Source organism: Diuraphis noxia, unplaced genomic scaffold (genome assembly GCF_037042655.1).
Source record: "Diuraphis noxia isolate RWA-SAM2 unplaced genomic scaffold, SU_Dnox_SAM2 contig0005, whole genome shotgun sequence".
In the NCBI taxonomy this organism is placed as follows: domain Eukaryota; kingdom Metazoa; phylum Arthropoda; class Insecta; order Hemiptera; family Aphididae; genus Diuraphis; species Diuraphis noxia.
In genome coordinates this window covers 30520679-30542482 of record NW_028301715.1, presented here as the reverse complement: position 1 = coordinate 30542482, position 21804 = coordinate 30520679, and the positions used below count along the sequence as shown (strand labels likewise).

The 21804-nt window shown below is 26.9% G+C and overlaps 1 protein-coding gene across 1 annotated transcript; it reads right to left on the bottom strand.

The window, feature by feature from the left end:
* Positions 1 to 1605: 1605 nt before the first annotated feature.
* LOC107167366 (allatotropins-like) lies at positions 1606 to 20783 on the bottom strand. The gene is made up of 3 exons (XM_089228984.1): positions 20630 to 20783; positions 5924 to 6201; positions 1606 to 2107 (listed from the first exon to the last, which is right to left on the bottom strand). Exons 2-3 carry the CDS (start codon positions 6181 to 6183, stop codon positions 1972 to 1974), a joined length of 396 nt encoding a protein of 131 aa, XP_089085110.1. The 5' UTR covers positions 6184 to 6201; positions 20630 to 20783; the 3' UTR covers positions 1606 to 1971.
* Positions 20784 to 21804: the final 1021 nt, after the last annotated feature.

Here is a 21804-nt window from a genome sequence, read left to right as displayed (position 1 = left end):
AACAATATCGTTGAATTTGTATTACAAACATTATACGGTAAATGTTAATGTAAGTTTGTTATCATAAATAACTCGACACAATATAGGTACGTGACTGTATTCTGTATTAAAACAGATTTTATGAGTAACTTTTAAACATTTAAACCTCCGTGGTGTTCAAGCTTTTCATCTCAACGATTCAGCTAGTAAATGATTAATGGACAGTATTTTTTCTCCATAATCCATCAATGTTCATTTCAATAATTGTACATCATAAATTTGGTCATGAAGACATGAATCGTTTTATATTGTTAATATTTTTTCTAGTCCACAATGGTGAATAATAAAATAATAAATAATAATAATATGTATTTAAGAAACAATCAATGAATATATACATATACGTATGCCTATAGATAATTATATTGTTTACGATGTCTTAATATTATAGTGTAAAGGCACATATTAAATGAAATTTTTAAACAAATTTAAAGTAAATTACTTACAGTTAGTATTGTAATTAATATTCGATAGACGATAATCGATAAAATAAACAATATTATATTACATACGTACTACCTTCCGGTTAACCATAAAATATAGTTTTTGAGGAGTTTATCTTCCTTGTGTGATTCCACTAAGTTGCTCAACCACCTACTCGTTTCGTAATACGAAAATGTGTGTATAGCATGCTTAAAAATACGTTACCAAGCTATAAAGTTGACCGACTATTTTAATTATTATGGCTGATGGATATTTTAAGGATATCCAGAGCTGATATCTAAATAAAGTTTAAGCTTTGAGAAAATAATGTTATTTTATGTATTACAATATACAATACATTTACAAATATACTTACCTGTATATAATATAGTATGCCTAGGTACCTAAATTGTTTTTAGCCACCAATTTCAAAATTACTCTACAGTCGATATTACAGTTATATCGTATATTTTGTTGTGTTTTTAATTTTTATTAAACGTTGCGTTCGTACATCTTACGTAAATTTCTCATTTGATCTATGTGACTATGTAAATTAATTTCAAATAAACACAGTATACAAAGTAGGCAATGCAGAATATAGTAATATTATTAGGTTTTTTTTTTTTGAGATCTGAATAATTTTAAACGTGTTTCATAGATTATTATACATCACAATTGTAAAAGACAGATTTTTATTTTGACTTAAAAAAAGAAAATATTGAGAACATTTTCATCAATTTATTGTTATAATACGAATATTTGTTATGCAATTATTAAAATAGTTATGATGTTTAAAGATTTATTTTAAAATTTCAATTAAATTACTACAAACTATAATTTCTTTATTCATCTACATCGAACTTTTTATTACGTTATCAACAAATCATAAAACATTCTATATTATTATATTATATTATATTATTCTAATCTATGTACAACCGAAGCGTAAATAACATAAATATGACTAACATGTATCGAACCTGTTCTGTTTATTTATTTTTAAACTATAAAACATCTGTAATTATTTTATATGCCAATTAAAATATATATATAAAATATTTAATACATATTCGTTACCTATATGTAAACGAACAATTTTTCATGTTTGGAATGATCATAATATGGATGTATAAAAACAGAGGATTCAGAATACATATATATTTATATTTTAGCATTTTTTAAGCATAAAAAATATTTTAACAGCCATCAAATATTTCATGTACCTATAGGATATAGATCCTGTTTTTCATCTTGAGTGTCAATTTTAATTTTTGAAAAGTCAATGTTTTATAGGTAGGTACTACTACATAAAATGGTGGTTGATTATTATTACAATAATAAAACTAAAGTACCTTCGTACATTTCCACTTAAAATAAAACAAATTCGCTACAACGACAATTACATTAATATATATATTTTTTAATTTTGAAGACATTTACAACCAAATTATTTGTAAGTGAAACTGACTTTAATAATATATATAATTCATATTTATATATAACTTCTTATTATGATTCGCCCTCAATTGGCTGCAGCAATTCTTCTCCGGAAAGATAATTGTCATGGTTGAAATCGATTAGCTTTTCAATAAAATTATTGTATTTGTTCTTCAGTATTTTTTCCAAATACACTTCCATCGGTATACTGTGAACAAGTAATATTATATTACTTTATATTTCATTTATTAAATAGGTATAGGTATTTTGTCATTTTAATATGTAAGATAATAAAATACATATCAAATGAATTGTTATTGTATGTGAAGGGTATTTGAAACATGAGACATACATATTTCGGTATAAAATAAATAAATAATAAAATTATATCCTCTATATAGATACACACTAATACTTCATTTACATTTCTGAAATAAGTAGTATCGTTGTTCGTTATCGAATAAATAAATAAAAATTATATTTTTAGACTAGGTATATAGGATATGTGATATCAATTGAATATATATTATGTATATTACACATTGAATCGGGACAAAAGAAATTGTTCATATTATCAGGGTTTCCGTCTTACCAAAGTTTTACTGTATTGTCTAATCATTTCATAATTTTTATTATGAATATTGTATATAAAATCCAAATTTTTATTTTACACAAATTTTATTGATTTTTAACAAATCAAAATTTTTTGCTTTTGCCCAAAATGTGACATATAATATTATGTATTATATATTTTTCGTTTAATTTATAAAAAATGTCATTAACTCGCATGAACAATGAACTCCGAAGTATAATATAGTGCGTATTATTGTTATTACTATCTTACGAGTATGTATTGAGTAAAATATTTAAAAACAATATTTCTTTCATACACGATACACATATATTATATGTATATATAGGAAGGTACCTATAGTATCTTATGAAGTATTTTTACAAATGAGATATCACTCGGTTGTTTCGGCATAACCCACTTGTTGTACGCAACTCCAGTGGTGTAGATATCGTTTGACGTCAAACAAGAAACGGACAATTGATATATATCACCTCAGAAGGGAGGGTGGCGTGTTACGACGGTAACCGGGAATTTTCATGTACGCGAAGTGATTCATTTTAATTCGCGCGAAAACCGTACGGATTTCAATCTCTGTGTAAATAAAATAGTAAAAAAAAAAAAAAAAACACTATGCGCAAATGGAACGTGTACCGTGTAGCCGTTATAATATAGTTGCTACAGTTCGGCGTGTGTGGGACTATATAATCTATATTTTAGATTGTACCACACAGTCCATTATTCTCGACCAATAGATATGCCGCTGCAGTGGGTTACGCCGTTTTTCTGCTTTTATATTAAATAATATTTCAGACCGGACATATCAGGAATACTATACATTCTGTATACTCCCTCGCCCCACACTTCTATTTTCCTCGGCAAACTTTCATTTAGACCTTTACAAACAGTCCGAGTACGATAACCACACGGACCAAAAAAATAAATATGTCAGTAAAAAATGTTATTCTTCATTTTCCATTCGTTAAAATATTGACACACTCGGCAGTGGGATTTTCTAGTTATTTCTTTGCATTATATATGACAAAAATAACAGTGCGTATTGGAATGTATAAACTGAAAGTGTTTTTTGAGCGTGGATACTAGATCACTATCACTGCGGTTGACATGTCAGAGTAACAGATAGAATCCACGACAGTAATGTTATTATGATATAGTTTTATTGCTAGTAATATATTATTTGGGGCCACTTAGCAGTTTTGTGAGCAATCAAGACGATTGCGCCCAGTTACCTATAGAGTTAGAAGAATAGTAACTAATAACTAATTTGTGGCAGTTTCATTTATATTGCTAATTTAAATAATAAAAATCCGTGAAATGCATTAAAATAAACAAGGCGAAACAAGCCCCTCCCCACTTATGTTTATAAGTACTGCAGCTGTAACCACTAAAAAGTGTGTAATACTAAAAGTGAAAACAATTTATTAATAATATCAGGTTCATATTACAAAAATAACTAGACTAATAATATTATATATCATATAGTTTATTCAACTGACAGGAAATCAAATAATTTTTATACCAATGCATAATAGTTAAAAAAATTTTTTTAATAACTTTTATCTATTACTAGGTAGGTACTTGCCTACTTGAGAATTTATAAAAAATGTTTTATTTCAAACACATTCGTAGACTGTGGGTTAAATCAAAAATGTCTACATATTGTAGTTTCAATAAATTTAAGGTTTACATTTTTCTTTTTATGAGAATAACTGAATAATGGTTGTTTTGTCATAAATTTTTTCCTGGAATCATAATAAAATAATATTATTTACAATATTGGTTTTTGGTTGTTTCTTGTTTTTAAATGCTTTTTAAATGCTTTTTATATATATTATTATTATTATTATTATTTTTTTTTGATTAAAAATAATTGTTCACTCTTTAATGGGTAATTTAAAATTTTCTTTAAATATTTACATTTTCAACTTCATAAAATATGGGAGAAAAGTTTTTATCTTTCTATTAGGTACCTATTAAAATATTTACTAAAACACCATCTAACGTTATGATCAAACCTTAAGCGATCACAAACAATTACATATTCATTATTCGGTATAAGTAAATCAAAATGAACCTTGTAAAAAATTGTGATCAGTAAAAGGAAAAAAACTTATTTTATAATATAAGCATTACTAAATAAGAAGATAGGTATCGTAATTTTTAAAAATATAGGTGTAACTATTATGAAAAAAAAAATATCAGTTAAATAATCTCGTATTAATACTCCAACATTTTTTTTTTGTAATTAAGTAATTTTTGTTTCAGAAATTTATAAAATAATATGCAACATTAATAATGTTAAAGCTGTAGGGTTTTATTTATATAATTTTTAAGATTAATAAGAAGAATCAAGTAATTTAAAAAATTGAATCAAAAAGTAAAGTAAAATGGTGTATACTGTATAATATATTTAATATTTGACAATTATATTATGGTCTCATGATAACGCGAATCTTAACGAAGAAGGGAAAAATAAATAATTTCTAGTCATCAAAATTAATTACCTAGTGTTATTGTTTCATATATTATTATAACACTAGGATATATAGTAAGTAGGTAACTATAATGATATTTCATATTTGAGTTTTGATCATTTGAATTTATCATTGCCGGGATATACGGTTCGATCATCATCAAATAATATTTATTTTAATTCCAAAATGTATTTGGCTTAATGAACCATATTACTCAAATAATTTTAATTTGATTGTATTAAGAAAATAATTAATTTTAAAAAGAGTAAATAATTTTCATTAAATAATGTAAACAGTTAGGTAGGTTATACCAATTATAGTCATTGAAATATTATATCTAATATACATCATGGTACTAGGTATTGAAATATATATATATATATATATATATATTAATTATCATGCTACAGTTTATTTTTAAAGGTTCGAACTCCTTTAAATAAGTTTAGGTTCAACTTTAAAAACTTAGATATTATGGTATGTTTTCATGGTGAGGTTTTTCGTTTAAAACTTCTAATTGAAAAGAAATTGCTGTGTTCAAAACGCTCTATTTTTCAATTGTTAGGTCATTATTATAGTACATCAAATACCTCCAATGTATCAATCGTAGAGTTGGAATTATTTTTGTTGTGAAATCAGTACATGCGTTGGTTCACGCTTCGTACGATCATTCTTATACTTCAAAACAAATTAATAGGACAAATTTGGGGTAATTATATACCTAAGCGTACCTTTATAAAATGAGATGAAAATACAATACAATATTACTTATTTCTAATTAAGTGTTGAGACTAAAAATAGTATCGTAAATGTTAGATCATCACAAAAATAAAGAGAACCTAATATCCTGTGATAACTATTTTTGTTACGTACATTTCGGAAGACGACCTAGTCGTAATTTTGTGAAGCTAACAATTTTCATATCCAGTCATATTCAATACACTCGAAGAAAACTTACTTTTGATTGTAGCTATCTTCTTTGTTGTTCAAAAATAAATCCAATGGCATTAAATTCATGTAATGGTCGGTTCGTTTACCAAACCCTCTAGCTGTAGATAAGTCCATATTTTTGAAACCTCTTATACTTCTCCCTTTGTCTCTGATTTTATGTTTAAATTCGTTATCTCCAAACGCTGGGTATGAGTTGACGACGGCTAATATCAAAAACGTGATCTCTATAATCAACAGTCGTACCATTATGTTGTTGTTAACTGCCATGGCTCGAAAAAAATCCAGCTGAAACATTTCAATGGATATTTTGCTTAAAAAAATGTATAGTTTTAGTTGCTTTTTATTATAATGCGATGTATCCATGTAAGTATAAAATTGATTTTCAAAACGCCATAATATTATATTTTTACTCAACTATCGTTTGTATTAAAAAATTAATGTACGAAAATAATCTTATTGATTTATAGTGTTTGTTGCAGACACAGAATATTTGTATATTCCTGCAGTGCCTTAGCAGTATTAAAGGACACTGTAGAGGGAGGGGGGTTAAGTCCCCATTCGAAAAATGTGTTTTATGAATAATGGTGTCATCAAATAACGGGTGTTGAGTATTATAATACGACATTAACCAAAGGACAAAAAGATTAAGTGCTCACTGCTCCTCCAAAAAAAAATTTCTGGTCATGGCACTGATAATATAATAATATATTTTATGGATTGCTTTCGGTCAACAACGTGGAACAAAATTAGAGGGTGATTATATGAACATAGTAACATAGAATTAATGCTCTGCTAGATAATATAATAATATAATATTATAGAAAATCGGTTGTAATTACGATTCCGAAAATGTACCTATATGTGGCTACGAAATCACGGAGATTCTGAAAAACCTGCCTGCAGTTTAGATGTTTTGCTGTTTTTACACAGCTGCATGGTCGACTGTGCGAAATAGTATTTTATTACACGTTCGCATAACTCAGATGCACATTCGTTTAAAAAGAAATACAATTGTTGTTTGACTTGCGTTAAATTTAATCCGCATAAAGCGCTCAGTGACTAATGTGTACAAAGTTTTGAATAATATATAGTGTAGGCTGGCGGAATCCCACTAAGCAAACTGACTTTATGCGTTCATAGTTTTAACTTTTAAACGATGTTTTCCGCTCTTTTATTATATTTCATAAATCTATGACCTTTGACATATTTTTGATAGTTTCTGCACATGTATGTCGCACGCACTCACGTATATTATATGCATGTAATATATAATATTAATATGTTTATAAACTTTCTATAAACTCTTATATTACCGGAAAAGTCCATACAGTTTGTAGTTCAGCGTGTTTCTAAGACGAGATCGAGTTTCCCTTGTGCAATACAATGTATAGCTCACTTGAATGAACGTACGTATATAGGTATACGTAATGAATATGCTCTAAGAACTAATATACTTACATAGTATATAACCCGTAGCTTATTTTAACCAATTATTAAATATATAGGTTAAACGTAGTGGCGTATTATGTTTCTAGATCTTGTAAATTGATATACAAATTTGTAATAATATTTATAAACGCTAAAGTCAATTTTTTTTAATACGCCTAAACTTTAATCGAAAAAAAACGAATTTGATTAACTGATATAATTTGATTTTATAGCATACATTGTAAGATTAATTATTTTGATTCAAACATACATGCAGCCTATAGTCAGACCACTCAGACCAGACGGGCTATATATATTTGCTTATGTAAAGTATAGTAGTATTTATACTAAAACCTAATCGATGGATAATATATTAATATCAAGAAGTTTTGCTCATGAAACGCTATATATTATACATTATCTAGTACATAAGTACCTAAATGTAATATAGATATTCAAGTAATTCTGGCTGTTTTAAACCTATCAGCCCTAGATACACTAATTAAGTAATAATTTGAAAACTCAATTGCGTTTTTAATACTATTAAACAAATCATATATTCCACCTGATTTATATAACTAACTTTTGACTGCGTGAGATTAAAACATGTAAGCAAAGTGTTTTAAAATTTAACATATTAAGTTAAGTTAGTTATAATATTGATTTTATCTTAGAAAACAAAGGTACCTATATATATTTTCATTCTTTTATAATTTTGAATCCTAAACTCGTGTTTGATAATTATAGTAAATTATTATACTGCACTACTTAATATTGTTTCTATATACGTAATATGCATAGTACTCCAAATGATCAAATTCGGATTCCTGCAGTCAATCCAACGTTTGTTTCATGTCCTATACTTAGTCCCGTTTTAAAATCATTACGGTTTTCAAATTATATGAGATATGTAAGAATATCGTAGAAATTTATTTTTTGGTAAATATAGTTACGTTGTCATAAATATTATTAATGCGTAACAAAAAAAAATATACGGTGATATCATAAATTTTGTCCTTCTTTTTAAGCTTTTTCCATTATTTAAAAAGAAAACACAGTAAAACTTAATTAGTTTTATGGTAGAATTTTCATAAAATAATAAATAAACCTTTTAAAAATAATTTATTACTCAACTTAAATATAAATGAAATATTAAGTTTTTGGATCAAATGTAGGTATATGAACATCATATTTAGAAAATTAAAACAAATAGACGGTCGATTTACATAATTTGTTTTATGAGTTTATATACAGGTAACACTTACCTATTTAGGTGGAGTTACAAATAAATTATACAAACATATACGTGTTGCATATTTTATGTGTAAGTTAGGTTAGATGGAAGACAAATATACAAATATATCGTCGGAGAACCAAACGATGATCACTAGTTGTCTCTCAGAAGATATAGGAGGTGAACTTTTGGGTTCAACGAAATACACAAAAAACTTTGGCATTCGACAGATAAATATTATAAAGTATTAGGATATCCGATTTAAAACAAAACTATCGTAGATAAAGATTTAACGTGATTTAAAGATTTGACAATTAATTAATATTATGTTGTTATGCTTTCTACAAAGATGATCGATAGTCAGATTTAACCTAACACAATATATTAATTTATCATATGAAATAAAGTGTTCACAAACAAAATGTCCTGTACAGTAAATACATTTGTGTACAGAAATCTTAACTTTTTTTATACCAAGGTCTCTATCAATTTTTTAATTTTAAATACGAATCTAATAAAATATGAATGAAAACTTTTATTTTAATTGTATTTAATTACCATTTAATTACCACAATTCTGTTTTTTAATTTATTATAATGATTCAAACAATAAGTGGAAAAATTACATTTTTTATTTTAAAAGTTTGAACAAAATTATATTGTCTGATGAACAACTTCTTTAAAAAAACAACTTAATTGAATACTGATTTAAGTAGACTTGTTGTAGGTTACGTTAATTTTGGTTAAAAATTTAAATAACCATTCATGATTTATGATAATTCGTAATTTAACGATTTATACAAACAATTAGGTAAATACTGCCTACGTTCTTTGTTATAAATAAAATTGTCAAACACAATTTCAAATTCAACAATCAATTATTATTTTAATGTAAACTATTTTTAGACCAGAATCTCGTGTGATGGAAAATTATTTTAATTATTTTATACCCACCCGAGGGCCGAGATTGTATATATATCATAATAAAATACATATTTATAAATTTGATGTTAAGTGATACAAATACTAAATTGCAACTATGAAAATCTAACAAAATTATTCGATGTTTACTTCTGTAAGCTAGGCAGGTTGTAATTATGGCGCCACTTAAACAATTGTTATACATTTTATATGGAATTTGTGCATTTTTAAGGTTATGAATTTATTGTAATGTACTAATAGGTACCTACCTACGTCTATCCTAACGATATCTTTTTTATTACTTGATAAGATATAAATATTAAATAAGATGTGTGTGTACTGTTTAGTACTGACAAATGCATGGTATATCTCATTGAAAAATAGTCAATATTCATAATAATAACAACAATATACTATATGTGTAATTATATTGTTGTATCTTTTTATTATTTCAGTACAACTAATGAAATAACTCAAAATTTAAAAAAAAAAATTAAATTACCGAATTCAAGCAATTATCGCATGCCGATTATTTATACTGTAACGTCCGTCGTATGTATATATTATATTATATGATAAAATACGTGTTTGATAATATGACGAAGCGGATGTTAATAATTTATATAAATTAAACGTGGTGATTATTAGCCAATTATGTTCAGACCTTTTTCTTCAATAATGTGGTTATTCAAAATTTGATTTTTGGAAATTTTTAATACAAACAAAGTGTAATCAAGTACAAATAGATGTATTGAAACGTTTATGGGGTGTACCCACACAGCGTTTATTTGCTTATAACAATATATTTATAAAGAAATGCGTAGGTATACGTAAAAATAATATTAATTTTGTACGTATATGGTGGGCGTATAGAAGACAACGATCGTATATGATTTATTTTATATTGTATTTTAGATTCTGAGCAGAACGATGAATGTACCTATTGATTTTACCATGATGTATGTTTTTTTTGTGTCTGTCATCACGTTTTGGGGCACAGTCAAAATGCTTCGATTTTTGACTACAGTACTTCGTTCAATCAGAAAGTGATTCTGGTTGGTAATTTGTGGTGTCAAAAGTAAAAAATTCTTAATATTTTTCTAAATAATCGAGATAAACAAACTAAAAATTAATGGAAAACTGGAAATTTTACGCACAATCAATTTTCGACAAAATTAATTTTGGTATTTGATGTAACTTTAAAACAAATGACTATAGATACTTACAATTTTCACCAAATGTTTATATAAAGATATTCTATACACCATGCAATTTTAAAAAATGTTCGACTTAAGTTGAACTATTCATAGGCATATGCAATTTTCGATCATTATTAGTTTTTTTAAATTAATATCGATAAAAATTTATTTTTTGGGTAGAAGATCTTGAAAATTTAATACAAGGTTTTAAACATATTATTACAATAGCAGTTGAAAAATAAAATAAATTCATCGTCACAATTTTTTTTATAAGCATTCAAAGTTTGAATTTTGACAAAATACGTAAAAATCACGAAAATTTGCAAATTATTTTAAGTTAGAAATTCATAAAAAATTTTCTTTTTAAATTTAAGGTTTGAAAATTGAATACAAGGCTTCTAAAATATTTTACAATAGCAGTTGGAAAATAAAAGAAATATATAGTCACAATTTTTGTTTATTAGCATTTAAAGTTCAAATTTTAACTAAATACGTAAAAACTACGGCAATGTTCAAATTATTTTATGCTAAAATTCTTAAAAAATTTTCTTTTTAAATCTAAGGTTTGAAAATTTAATACAAGGCTCCTAAAATATTTTACAATAGCAGTTGAGAAATAAAAGAAATATATAGTCATAATTTTTTTTATAAGAATTCAAAGTTTGAATTTTGACAACATACGTAAAAATCACGAAAATTCGCAAATTATTTTAAGCTAGAAAATTCATAATAATTTTTCTTTTTAAATCTAAGATTTGAAAATTTTTAATAATCTATAATTATATCCTAGACAGATAAACAGTTTTCGCTCAGAATCATTTTTTCGTATACAATGATATAATATCATTGGATTCAAATTTAATTCCATCCATTACAGTAACCCACATATAACCTACTGTACAGCAGAGTGACATCCACGACTTATCGCTTTTTTTCTTTTTAAATTCTGTGGTTAGTGGTTACTTGACACACTACCACCACCACAGTACCACATCACTGTTCAATCAGTGAGAACCACATAAAGGTAATTTAATTATAAATATAGTTAATAGCTATGTGTAAAAGGATGACTTGCTGAAAATACGAACAGTGGATAAAATATACTGATATTATCCACGTATTACTTAATTTTATTTTTATTTCATAAATATTATCAATATTATTATGTACTGAGAGATTTAGAGTGGAGGGCCAGAAATTCTTATTATATGAATGATTTGCTTATTTTTCTTGATTTTCCTTTTATTATTTTATTTTAATGACATGTTGTTTGTAACTCAAGTGTAAACAAAAAAAGTATTTTTAAAATTAATTTTCTAGCATAAGGAGAAAAATTATTTGTAATACATTTTTTGGAAATTATGACGTAGATACTTTAAAACAATATTTATTGATGCATTGCTGCAGCTTTAAGTTCAATTTTTCAATATAGGTACATTAAATATTTTCTGAAAAAGTTAATATCAATATTATATAAATATAAATTAAGATATCTATATAAATAGCTTGTACATTTTGTGTGACCATCGAACTTACATTTATTTATTATAATCACATTTTACAGATAAAGTGGTGGCCTCGCGATCGGTTGCGGTTTCATAATATTTTTGTGACAATATTCGGTATCAAATCATACGACGACGTGTTCTTAATATACTCGTATTATGCCGTCTGGGATTACACATGGGCGGACAGGCCTACCGGGCAACCGGGCATTTCCTGGTGGGCCCCCCTTCGTATTTCGGTAGTGGGTAATCTTTTAATCATATATTATTAAATTCTTTTTCATGTAGGGCCCCTTTTTAAAATTTTCCAGTAGGCTAAAAATGGCCTATACGCCCATGGGGGATTACCTCAGGGTGGGTATCTTTTCCAGTTAAACTGTTTATTAAAAAAATCATTTGCAACAGTAGATTCTTGTTATTTTCTGATTTAAAGGCTAAAATATTTTTGGAAATTTGCTTATAATACTTCAAAGTGATTTAAACGCATTACATTCTTGGTCTGTTAATCTTGGTTTAGATTTTAACGTCACAAAATGTCAATCTCAAATGTTTTTTTAGAAATCGGACTCACTTAAAATTTAAATACTTGCTCCGAAGTACTTGTCTTGCTACCTATTGAAAGTAAATAATATTAGGGCTGTACGAGTATATGAAACTTATTTGAATTTTCGTACCCATATTTATATGTCATCATGCTGTACAACTTTGAAAGAGCTCGGATTTTTAAATGAAAAGTAAGTTACTATAATTCCTTATAATTCAACTTCAAGTTGGCTGTTGTTATTTTGGGCCCTCATACCACAAATTATATGAAACTTGAAAGGGTTGGACTTTGGACAAAAGTTTTTGAGTTGTTCTGCAGCCTGTTTACTGGAAATTGATCATAGACCTAATGATTGTATTATTTATGAACAAGTGACATATAGGTTATGTTAACGGTCCTCAGTTGCTAATATGTGAATTATTTTAAACAAGTCCTTTGCACTCAAACTTATCGATAGGTTGATCGATTGTCCAAAGTTACCTTCCATAATGGTTTACTTTGAAACTCTTTGTATTCAGGTTCGTTTTCCTTATCCTTTCTTTTTGCTAGTTGGCACTACAAACTATTGTTGTAATCAGTTAATCTATATTATAGAATGAACGTATTGCAAGATCCATCTTTTAATTTTTAAGTTATTCTCAAAGTCTAGATTGAAGTAGTGTCGTTTGGACACTCCCTTCCATCAAGCCGTCGAGTTTTGTATATTAATCAACCATATTACTTATTGTATTGTTTATACAGATTGTATATATTTTCTTTTAATAAAAAAAAAAAAAGTTATTCTAAAGTGTAATTTTTTTTATCTCATATCTGCTTTATCGTGTTTTGCATGTTTGCATTGTTGCATGTATAACTATTTATTTTTTTAAATATTTTTATCTGTGAATTTGGGTCGTGGTCCTCATTGAAATAAAAATTAAATATTATATGATTTGTAACTACCTGCTCGAATTTTGTCAAAATTGTTGCAACAGTAGTTGTTAAAATATAATATGTTTGACTTACTCATCGAAAGTGGATGATTTATCGTTGCGTCAAGCGGCACTCAAGCCTTATATACTCAGGTGGCATATCTTAATTTAAAGTAAGTGTATATTACATTCCTCAACTATGATAATGATTTGCTGCTTGGTATCCATTGATGTCATCATTGATGGCATTGAATCGTCTTCGTTGAATAAATCCAAGGCTAGAAACGCATCAACGGTCTTCAATAATTTAGCCTGGTTTTTGGCCAAACTCGAATCGGCGACCGGCCAACGTCGCGTCGGGTCAGTAAGTTTTTTGCTATTCGTGGGTTTCATGGATTTCAATTCAATAACCAAAGTACTCGTTTTATTCGAGTACAGAAACCCTTAACACATCTTATTGCGTGGGTGCACACAATAACCTATTGGAATTTCTTGTGCAAAATGTAAACGGAAATTTATGAAAATGATTATTAATAGTAAACAAATATTAGTTAATGGTTATGATTTATTTGTGTAGGATAAAAATCCTGCATAATAGCTTTCAATATGGTAACAATCAGTTAACAGAATTCATTTGTATATTGAGTACCATGACTACCGTAATCGTGGTAATCCAGAGCGGGATGCAGTAAAAAGTTAAAATAGTTGAGTGTGTGAAACAAAACATTAGATTTTGAGATACAACTAATCAGTCTCATCTCCCATCAATTAACTTTGTAAGAAAGTATAGAAGACTGGTGTTAGATGTTAATTAATTAATTATCATCACTAATAGATTAAACATTGGCCAACAGTTAAATAATTTAAATTTATATCTCAGCCGAGGACGGAATAAAATAAAAACATTAAATATATGCTCGTTTCTTATCATGCCTACTGATATTTGAGGTATCAAGACGAACTAGGTCAAAACATATTTTCAAAGTTTATTTTTCGTAAAACGTGAATTTCATGCAGGTATACACAGCGACAGCACATCGTTTACTGAAAGTATGCACACAATATGTAGCCAATATATAAGTACGTAATGCGTATATTAACTTGTGTACAAAGTACAACTCCGTCTCATCAAATCCCATACGCATACTCTCGTGTCATTCGAGCAAGAGAGTTATTATGAAAAATAAAAAGTATAAAATCATCCGAGAATGCCATTCTATTGTCGTTTGTTGTGAATTCCGTCTTCGAAATGTACAGCCCTCCTACAATGGACTTTTATTTTCTCTCCATCTCCATCATTCTCTCTCTCACTCACTATCTCTCTCTTTCTCTCCCTCTATCTTTTTCTCTCAGTGTCGCTATATGTTTTTAGTTTTCTTTCAGGCATTTAGATGTACCATTTTATTTTTATTTGAGTAGTTTTTTGCTCATCTTAATAGAAAAATGTTACTCATTTAATTTCGATCATGATTGAGTTTTCTATGTGTATCACACACGAAAGTTATTATTAAAGATAGCAATATATCATGTGTACCGACTACCGAGACTGAAAAGTTCAGCCAACGTGCACATTTTTAAGACGTCACGAGTAGTCATTATCAGACAGTGTCGTAGTCTCACAGACACACGTATAGACCATTTACCATATTTAAAATTGAAACATTATTAATTATATGACACATCGTATTATTACCATGCATTATGATCGAATTTTAAGAACAAATAAAATATCAAAACAATATATTGTCCCGTTAAAAATTATTATGTGTAAATCGCACACATTTTTTGGTAGAAACAAAAGTTCCTTACCACACAGTCTTGCCGAATAAACTGAAACGGTGATAAACATTTATAATTCACAACAATTATGTGTAGAACAAGAAACGTTAACCGTATGATAAATTATTATGAACATCTTGTAACAAATATATTATCTAAATTGAAATCAGTTTTTCTGAAATTATATTTTGTTTTTGTTGAAAGGTAAAATAACAATGATAAATGATAAAAGTATGATATCTTGGTACCTAATACCTAATTCATAAAATAATTTTGAAATATGATAAGATTTATAAAAAACTCATTATTAAGATTGTAGTCAATCAGCATTTTGCGATGTACTCTTACGTAAGTTGACCCATATCGAAACTTAAAATACTCATAAAAATATTACTTCAAATTACCTAAAAATAAATATTTTTGAGATATTTATTGTATTACGTTAAAACACACCTTGTATAGGTAACATCGAAATGACACACGATAAAAAATATATAAGCTTGAAATATATTATATTTCATCACAATAATATAGGTAATATGTAAATATACTAATATATAATGTACTGTTACATCCAATGGCCATAGACGCCGCGGATAGTTGTTTAATAAAAAAAAAAAAAAAAAAAATATAGGTAATGAGATTTATAACGCTCGGAATATTGATGTATCCAATAAGCGGTACGCATTAAACTCAAAAGTATGTTATACAAACATTGTCAAAATGGTAGCACATGTCACAATAACAATTTAATTTAAGATAATACACATATTTATAATGCATACCACCAATAATAAATGAAAAGAAAATATATTTGTGGATAAGTGTATTGGATATATTATTATGATGTTTTCTTTATTAGGCGCTCGGTATAAAATTTTTCAGATTTGCAAAACAAAAAGTAAGATTTTTATAATAAAAAACATTATAATATTTTACCGTTTTGATAATACTTATTTTTCGTTATTTTAATTTTATATTAAATGATAATTTTTGTTTCAATAAAATCAAGTTTCATCTGTATTATAGCAATAAGTACCTACCCGTCCTACCCAGTAGTGTAATCAGGGGAAGATGTTTAAATTCCCCTTCACAATTGACTTTTTTTGTCCAAATATAAATATATTATTCATATAAAAAAATTTTGAAAAAACTTGTTTTAATTAATACTTTAAACCCCTCCCATTTCATAATCTTGGTTACGGAATTATACATAGGTACCTACGTTGTATTGATAGCTGACTTAGAAAATCTTAAACATTTTAATTATTAAAAAACTTTTAATTTATTACACATTATTAAAACTTGTAAAAATACTTGGGTATCTATATAGATAATTTAAATAATTTAAGTTTTAATGCATTAGAATATTAACATTTTTATCACGTAATGTATCTGAGTATTTTTAATAAAAAAATATATTTGAGTAGTTAAATTTAAATATACATATAAAAATATTTTTATTCTTATATTTCTAATTACACAATATACGACATCACAATAAATAAAATCGATAAAATTATACTTTTATAGCTTTAAACTATTTAATTTATATGTTTATACATAATATATATATATATGTACAGTTATAGATGGGATAAACATGTAAATGTGTTGAAAACTATTATTTAATAAATGTTAAGTTAAGTGTCAAGTCAATGTTTAGCTCGAATTTAATATTGTTTAATTAATGAAAAATAAAATAAATACTGTTACGTTCTGAAAACCCACCTGTAGAACGTATTCGTTAAAAACTTAAATAAAAATAAAGTTTGTACGTATCATCGTCCACAAGTCCAGTTTGTAATCCATTTTCGTTGCAAATGCATTCAAATATATTTTGTGATTCTATTTATGACTATTTAATATTAATAAGCATTAGATACTATGGCTCACTATATAATAGTCTCCTCAAATGCACTATTATCGGTAAAGGTATATTATATTATAAATAAATTTCCTACCTTTTAATGTGCTATATCTTTATGAGTATTTATTCATTTTACAGACTAAATTTACAGTCCCTCCCGTTGTTAAATTTGGCTAAAAATGAATGTTTGTGTAATATTACTTTAAAACGTTTTATTTTGCTTACTTAGACAGTACCGTGTACTTCTTAAACTTAGATTGCAATTTAATTTATAACACACACACACACACACACATATATATATATATATAATATATATGACAGCTATCTGAAATTCAACTAAATAACATTACTCTTAGAGAAACAATAATTTATGACGGAAAATAAGCAACTTACAATCTTGTTCTCAAAAAGTCGATGTCAATAAATTTGAGTTGCCACAAATATAATGGTGGCCACAATAAAGTGGGTTTTGAAGTAGGTACATAATACGCTCTATGTATGTTTTACCAATACATTTAGTGTAATATTACATTTTTGTCGTTAAAAAAAAACAATAATATTTTATAAATTCACTCATTATGTGTTTATCTATTATTATGTAACATTTTATTGTTTTTAAAAATCAAAATTATAAAAGGCCAAGAAATAAATCAAAGAAAATTAGTTTAACTATGCTATTACTAAAATAATAGCTGTCAAATAATTTTATATCGTCACTTTTTATTAATACACATTTTTAAAATGGTGAAAAATAATATATTTTGAATTCTTTCCTTATAATGTAAATAAACGTTCAATTGTAAAATATTTAAACTAAAACGAAATGATTTAGATTTATGATAGCTAAAGAGCAAACATTCAACTAAAATTATTCAATCCAATAAATAATCGTAAAAAAAATGTTTCTTATAAGTTATAAGCAATATATTGAAATTACATCTTAACCAAAGTATACAATATAGGTACCTATTAACAAAATTAGTTTTAGTTTTAAGTAGGTGCATACCGAAGTTATCCAAAATATATTTGATAATAGATAACTCTATATAATGGATAAGTACTAACTGAAACTTTAAATTAATAATACCATGTTTAATGTTTAATGAAATATACTGTTCATATCATAATCGGATTAAATACTTTTCGATAAGTAACAAAATCTATTTTATGGACTTCATGCTTCGGTATTATTTTATGAGTTTTGATTACCAAAGCCAAATGTTTAAATATCAGTTCTATACCTATATACGTTTGCATAATTGTAATACAATAGGCCACATTATATAGAATAAGTAGGTATATAAATATATAATAATCTGTCATTGTAAATCTCAATACGTTTAAAATATATTCTTAATCTTATTTTGATTATAATGTTTATTTAATCCTTTCTTTTATAGAAAAAAAATATAGAATTATAGAATTTAATATTTATCTATTATTTTATAATGTGCATACCGCTTAATATGTAAATTAAAAAAAAAAAATCATATTCGAAATATTTCAAATAACCAACGGAATTTTAAGATTTCATGTTATATTGTATTGTAGTAGGTAGCTAAAAGATTTTATGTGTTAATATAATTTATTTTTATATTAATTAATATAAAATATTATCCTTCCACGGATGTATTTTCAACAATAGTTTGATTATTTTACTTAACATTTATTTCGTAAGTTGTTCGTTAAGTTTATATTGAATAACAATTTTTTTCATTGCAATTTAAAAAAAGTGTCTTGTCTATTTTTTTTTTCAGTAAGTATGCTATTTAAACGGTATCACAACATTTCCCAGTACAAATATATACAATCTTGTAACCACGAATACATTAAATATTTACCTAAACTTATTTCAATTAGAATTATTAAAGATTCAAGAAAAAAAAATTAAATATAGATCAATAGAATAAAACACTGAAAAAAAACCATACCTATATAACGCTATAGGCCTATATAAAACTCAGCTACGTAAAAAAAATGTTAAATATAATATAAATATGTGGGATTACAGTGATTTACATTTACAATTCCTCACATTAAAAATCCTTTAGATCTAATTTAAACTTTTTATATAAAGCGGCTGTTCAAGTTATAGCACGACTTCAAAAATGTAAATTATAGTTTCTTATCCACACGAGACTCTCCAAACAATGAAAATACATAATAACTCTACTGGCTACTGCAGCATAATATATTATATTGTACAAAAATCTACTTGTCAATTAAAAATTCATTTTTCTTTTTGTGAAATAATTTCACAAAATTATTATTATGTATGAGAGCATAATATAAAAAAATGTTTAACTTACTGAGAACGAGAACTTCTTTCAACTGAAATATTAAAACCACATGGAAAAACATGTATAGGTATAAAAATAAACGATATACACATTAGCTAAAATCTAAATATTATAATAATTATATTCGTCTCGAAACATTGCTCTTTCATTTGAATTACTATAAACTAGAAGAAATGTATTTAATTTGTTTGATTCGATTTTCATTATCCGGCTGTAGTGACCGATAGATATCAGGCAGGTGTAAGTAGTATAATAATTACACTATTTCAGGACTAAATTGAAAATTTAATCGACTTCAAAAATACAAAAGTCCATGGACGACTTCAATTCACGTGCGGCTGGTTTCTATAGTATATTATTAAACAGGTAATTTTTTTGTTTCTTCACGTCACCTATACAACTACACGTTGTATACAACAAAATATCAGATTTATGCTTTCTATGTATGAGCGATCATTGATATAGGTAAATAGGTAACCAAATAGAAATATCAGCACTGATATTCATATATATTATATAATATAAAAACAAGAAAAAAATTGATATACTCAAATTTATGTGCGTTGTACTCTTGACATAAAGTATATTTTATTATCATGTGATAACTTACTAATTCATTAACTTGATAAAAAAAATGCGTCAAGTATAATTTTCCATATATTTTATGCAGAATGGAATTTTTTGTTATTTTTTTCGAAAGTTCATGGTACGCGATCTTAACTAAAACGTAACATAATATAACAATTTCATATACATATCGGAACAGTGGTTTTCACCAGAATCAGCGCAAGTTAAAAAAAATCACAAAAATCGGTCATGTAAAGTACAAAGTACTAGTGTAGTGTGTACCTATATATTTAGTATACGAATATCACATATTATAAATAAGAACCACCTCGATACGTTACAATATATTATATACATAATATTTTATTATATATATTTTATCATATGAATTACTCGTAATTATTATTTATATTATTATTTATGTTATTGTGTAGTGTATCATGTAAGACTTACCGGTCTCGGACTTAGGCCTCGGTTGCGCGTTTCTCACGTTGGTGCGACGGACGGGACGACCAAGCAGAATGACGCCGCCGACAAAGACGCAGCGCAATATGTACCTGAAAAACCGCGTCAAACCGCGTCGTGTACGTCGTCCCGTAAAATACGCCCCCTGACAACACTCTACGTTCTACGCGATTTTCTTCGCCGCGCAACCTGTTGGTGTGACGTCGTCGGAATAATGATAAAAAAAAAAAAATCATAATCATAAAATATCGCCGAAACGATATCGTTATTAAAAATATTGTGCGGATTTATACCATAATATTGTATTATACAAAGCTGGTATACAGCGCAGTGGTGGCGTGAAATTTTTTTCCCTCCTATGTAGCGATTGGTGATTTTCGATTACTTAAAGCGAGAGATTACCCCTCACCAATTTTTCCTGTGTTCGTGTGGATGATGGCTGACCCCCACACCACCACCGGTAGTCATCAACCGTAGCGCGTCGTCCACGTCGAAATTAGTTTTTAAATATTTTGATTTACGCATATTATAATACCAATATATTGTACGTAAAAAGCGCTCGTCGAGAAAAAATAAATAATTACGGAAATTATATAAAAATTATTATTAATCGTATTCAGTGTATTTGTATACTGTAGGAGTGGAATATTCTCTACTAGGTTTTCGTGTCATACGATCAATGTGAATAAAATTGGTCTATAATGCCACAATGGATTCTTATAATATGTATTTAATATTTATGTAGGTACGTTTACAAAGACTTCATCGCAGAGTTGCTACAGGTAGTGTGACACGATTTCGAAAGGCATCCAATCTTATACTCCTTAACTTTATATACATCGTTTTTCTCACATTTTTGTCATATCGTCATAGTTTCGTATCGGTGCAAATCGTGTGAGTGACATAGACCGAAATTTTAAGGCACAGATAGTTGCATACGGGAAGTTTGGAGTTTCGTCAACACTAATATATAATTTTAGCGTGCCTAAAAACTTGCCTTATAAACAGCCGATTTAACTACTTTTTTCTTATAGTCTGACTAGCTTTTTTCACCTAATTTTATCTGTACTGTTGACTAATAAGTAATTGATGACATTTATTATATAATTATATTACGCGGATATGCATAGTGTGTCAGTGACTCAGTATGATTATAACTGGCG

Coding starts and splice junctions, on each gene's coding strand:
- LOC107167366 (XM_089228984.1), bottom strand. CDS start 6,183: ATGGCAGTTAACAACAACATAATGGTACGACTGTTGATTATAGAGATC. Junction 2,108..5,923: donor GAAGATAGCTACAATCAAAA/GTAAGTTTTCTT, acceptor ACTTGTTCACAG/TATACCGATGGAAGTGTATT.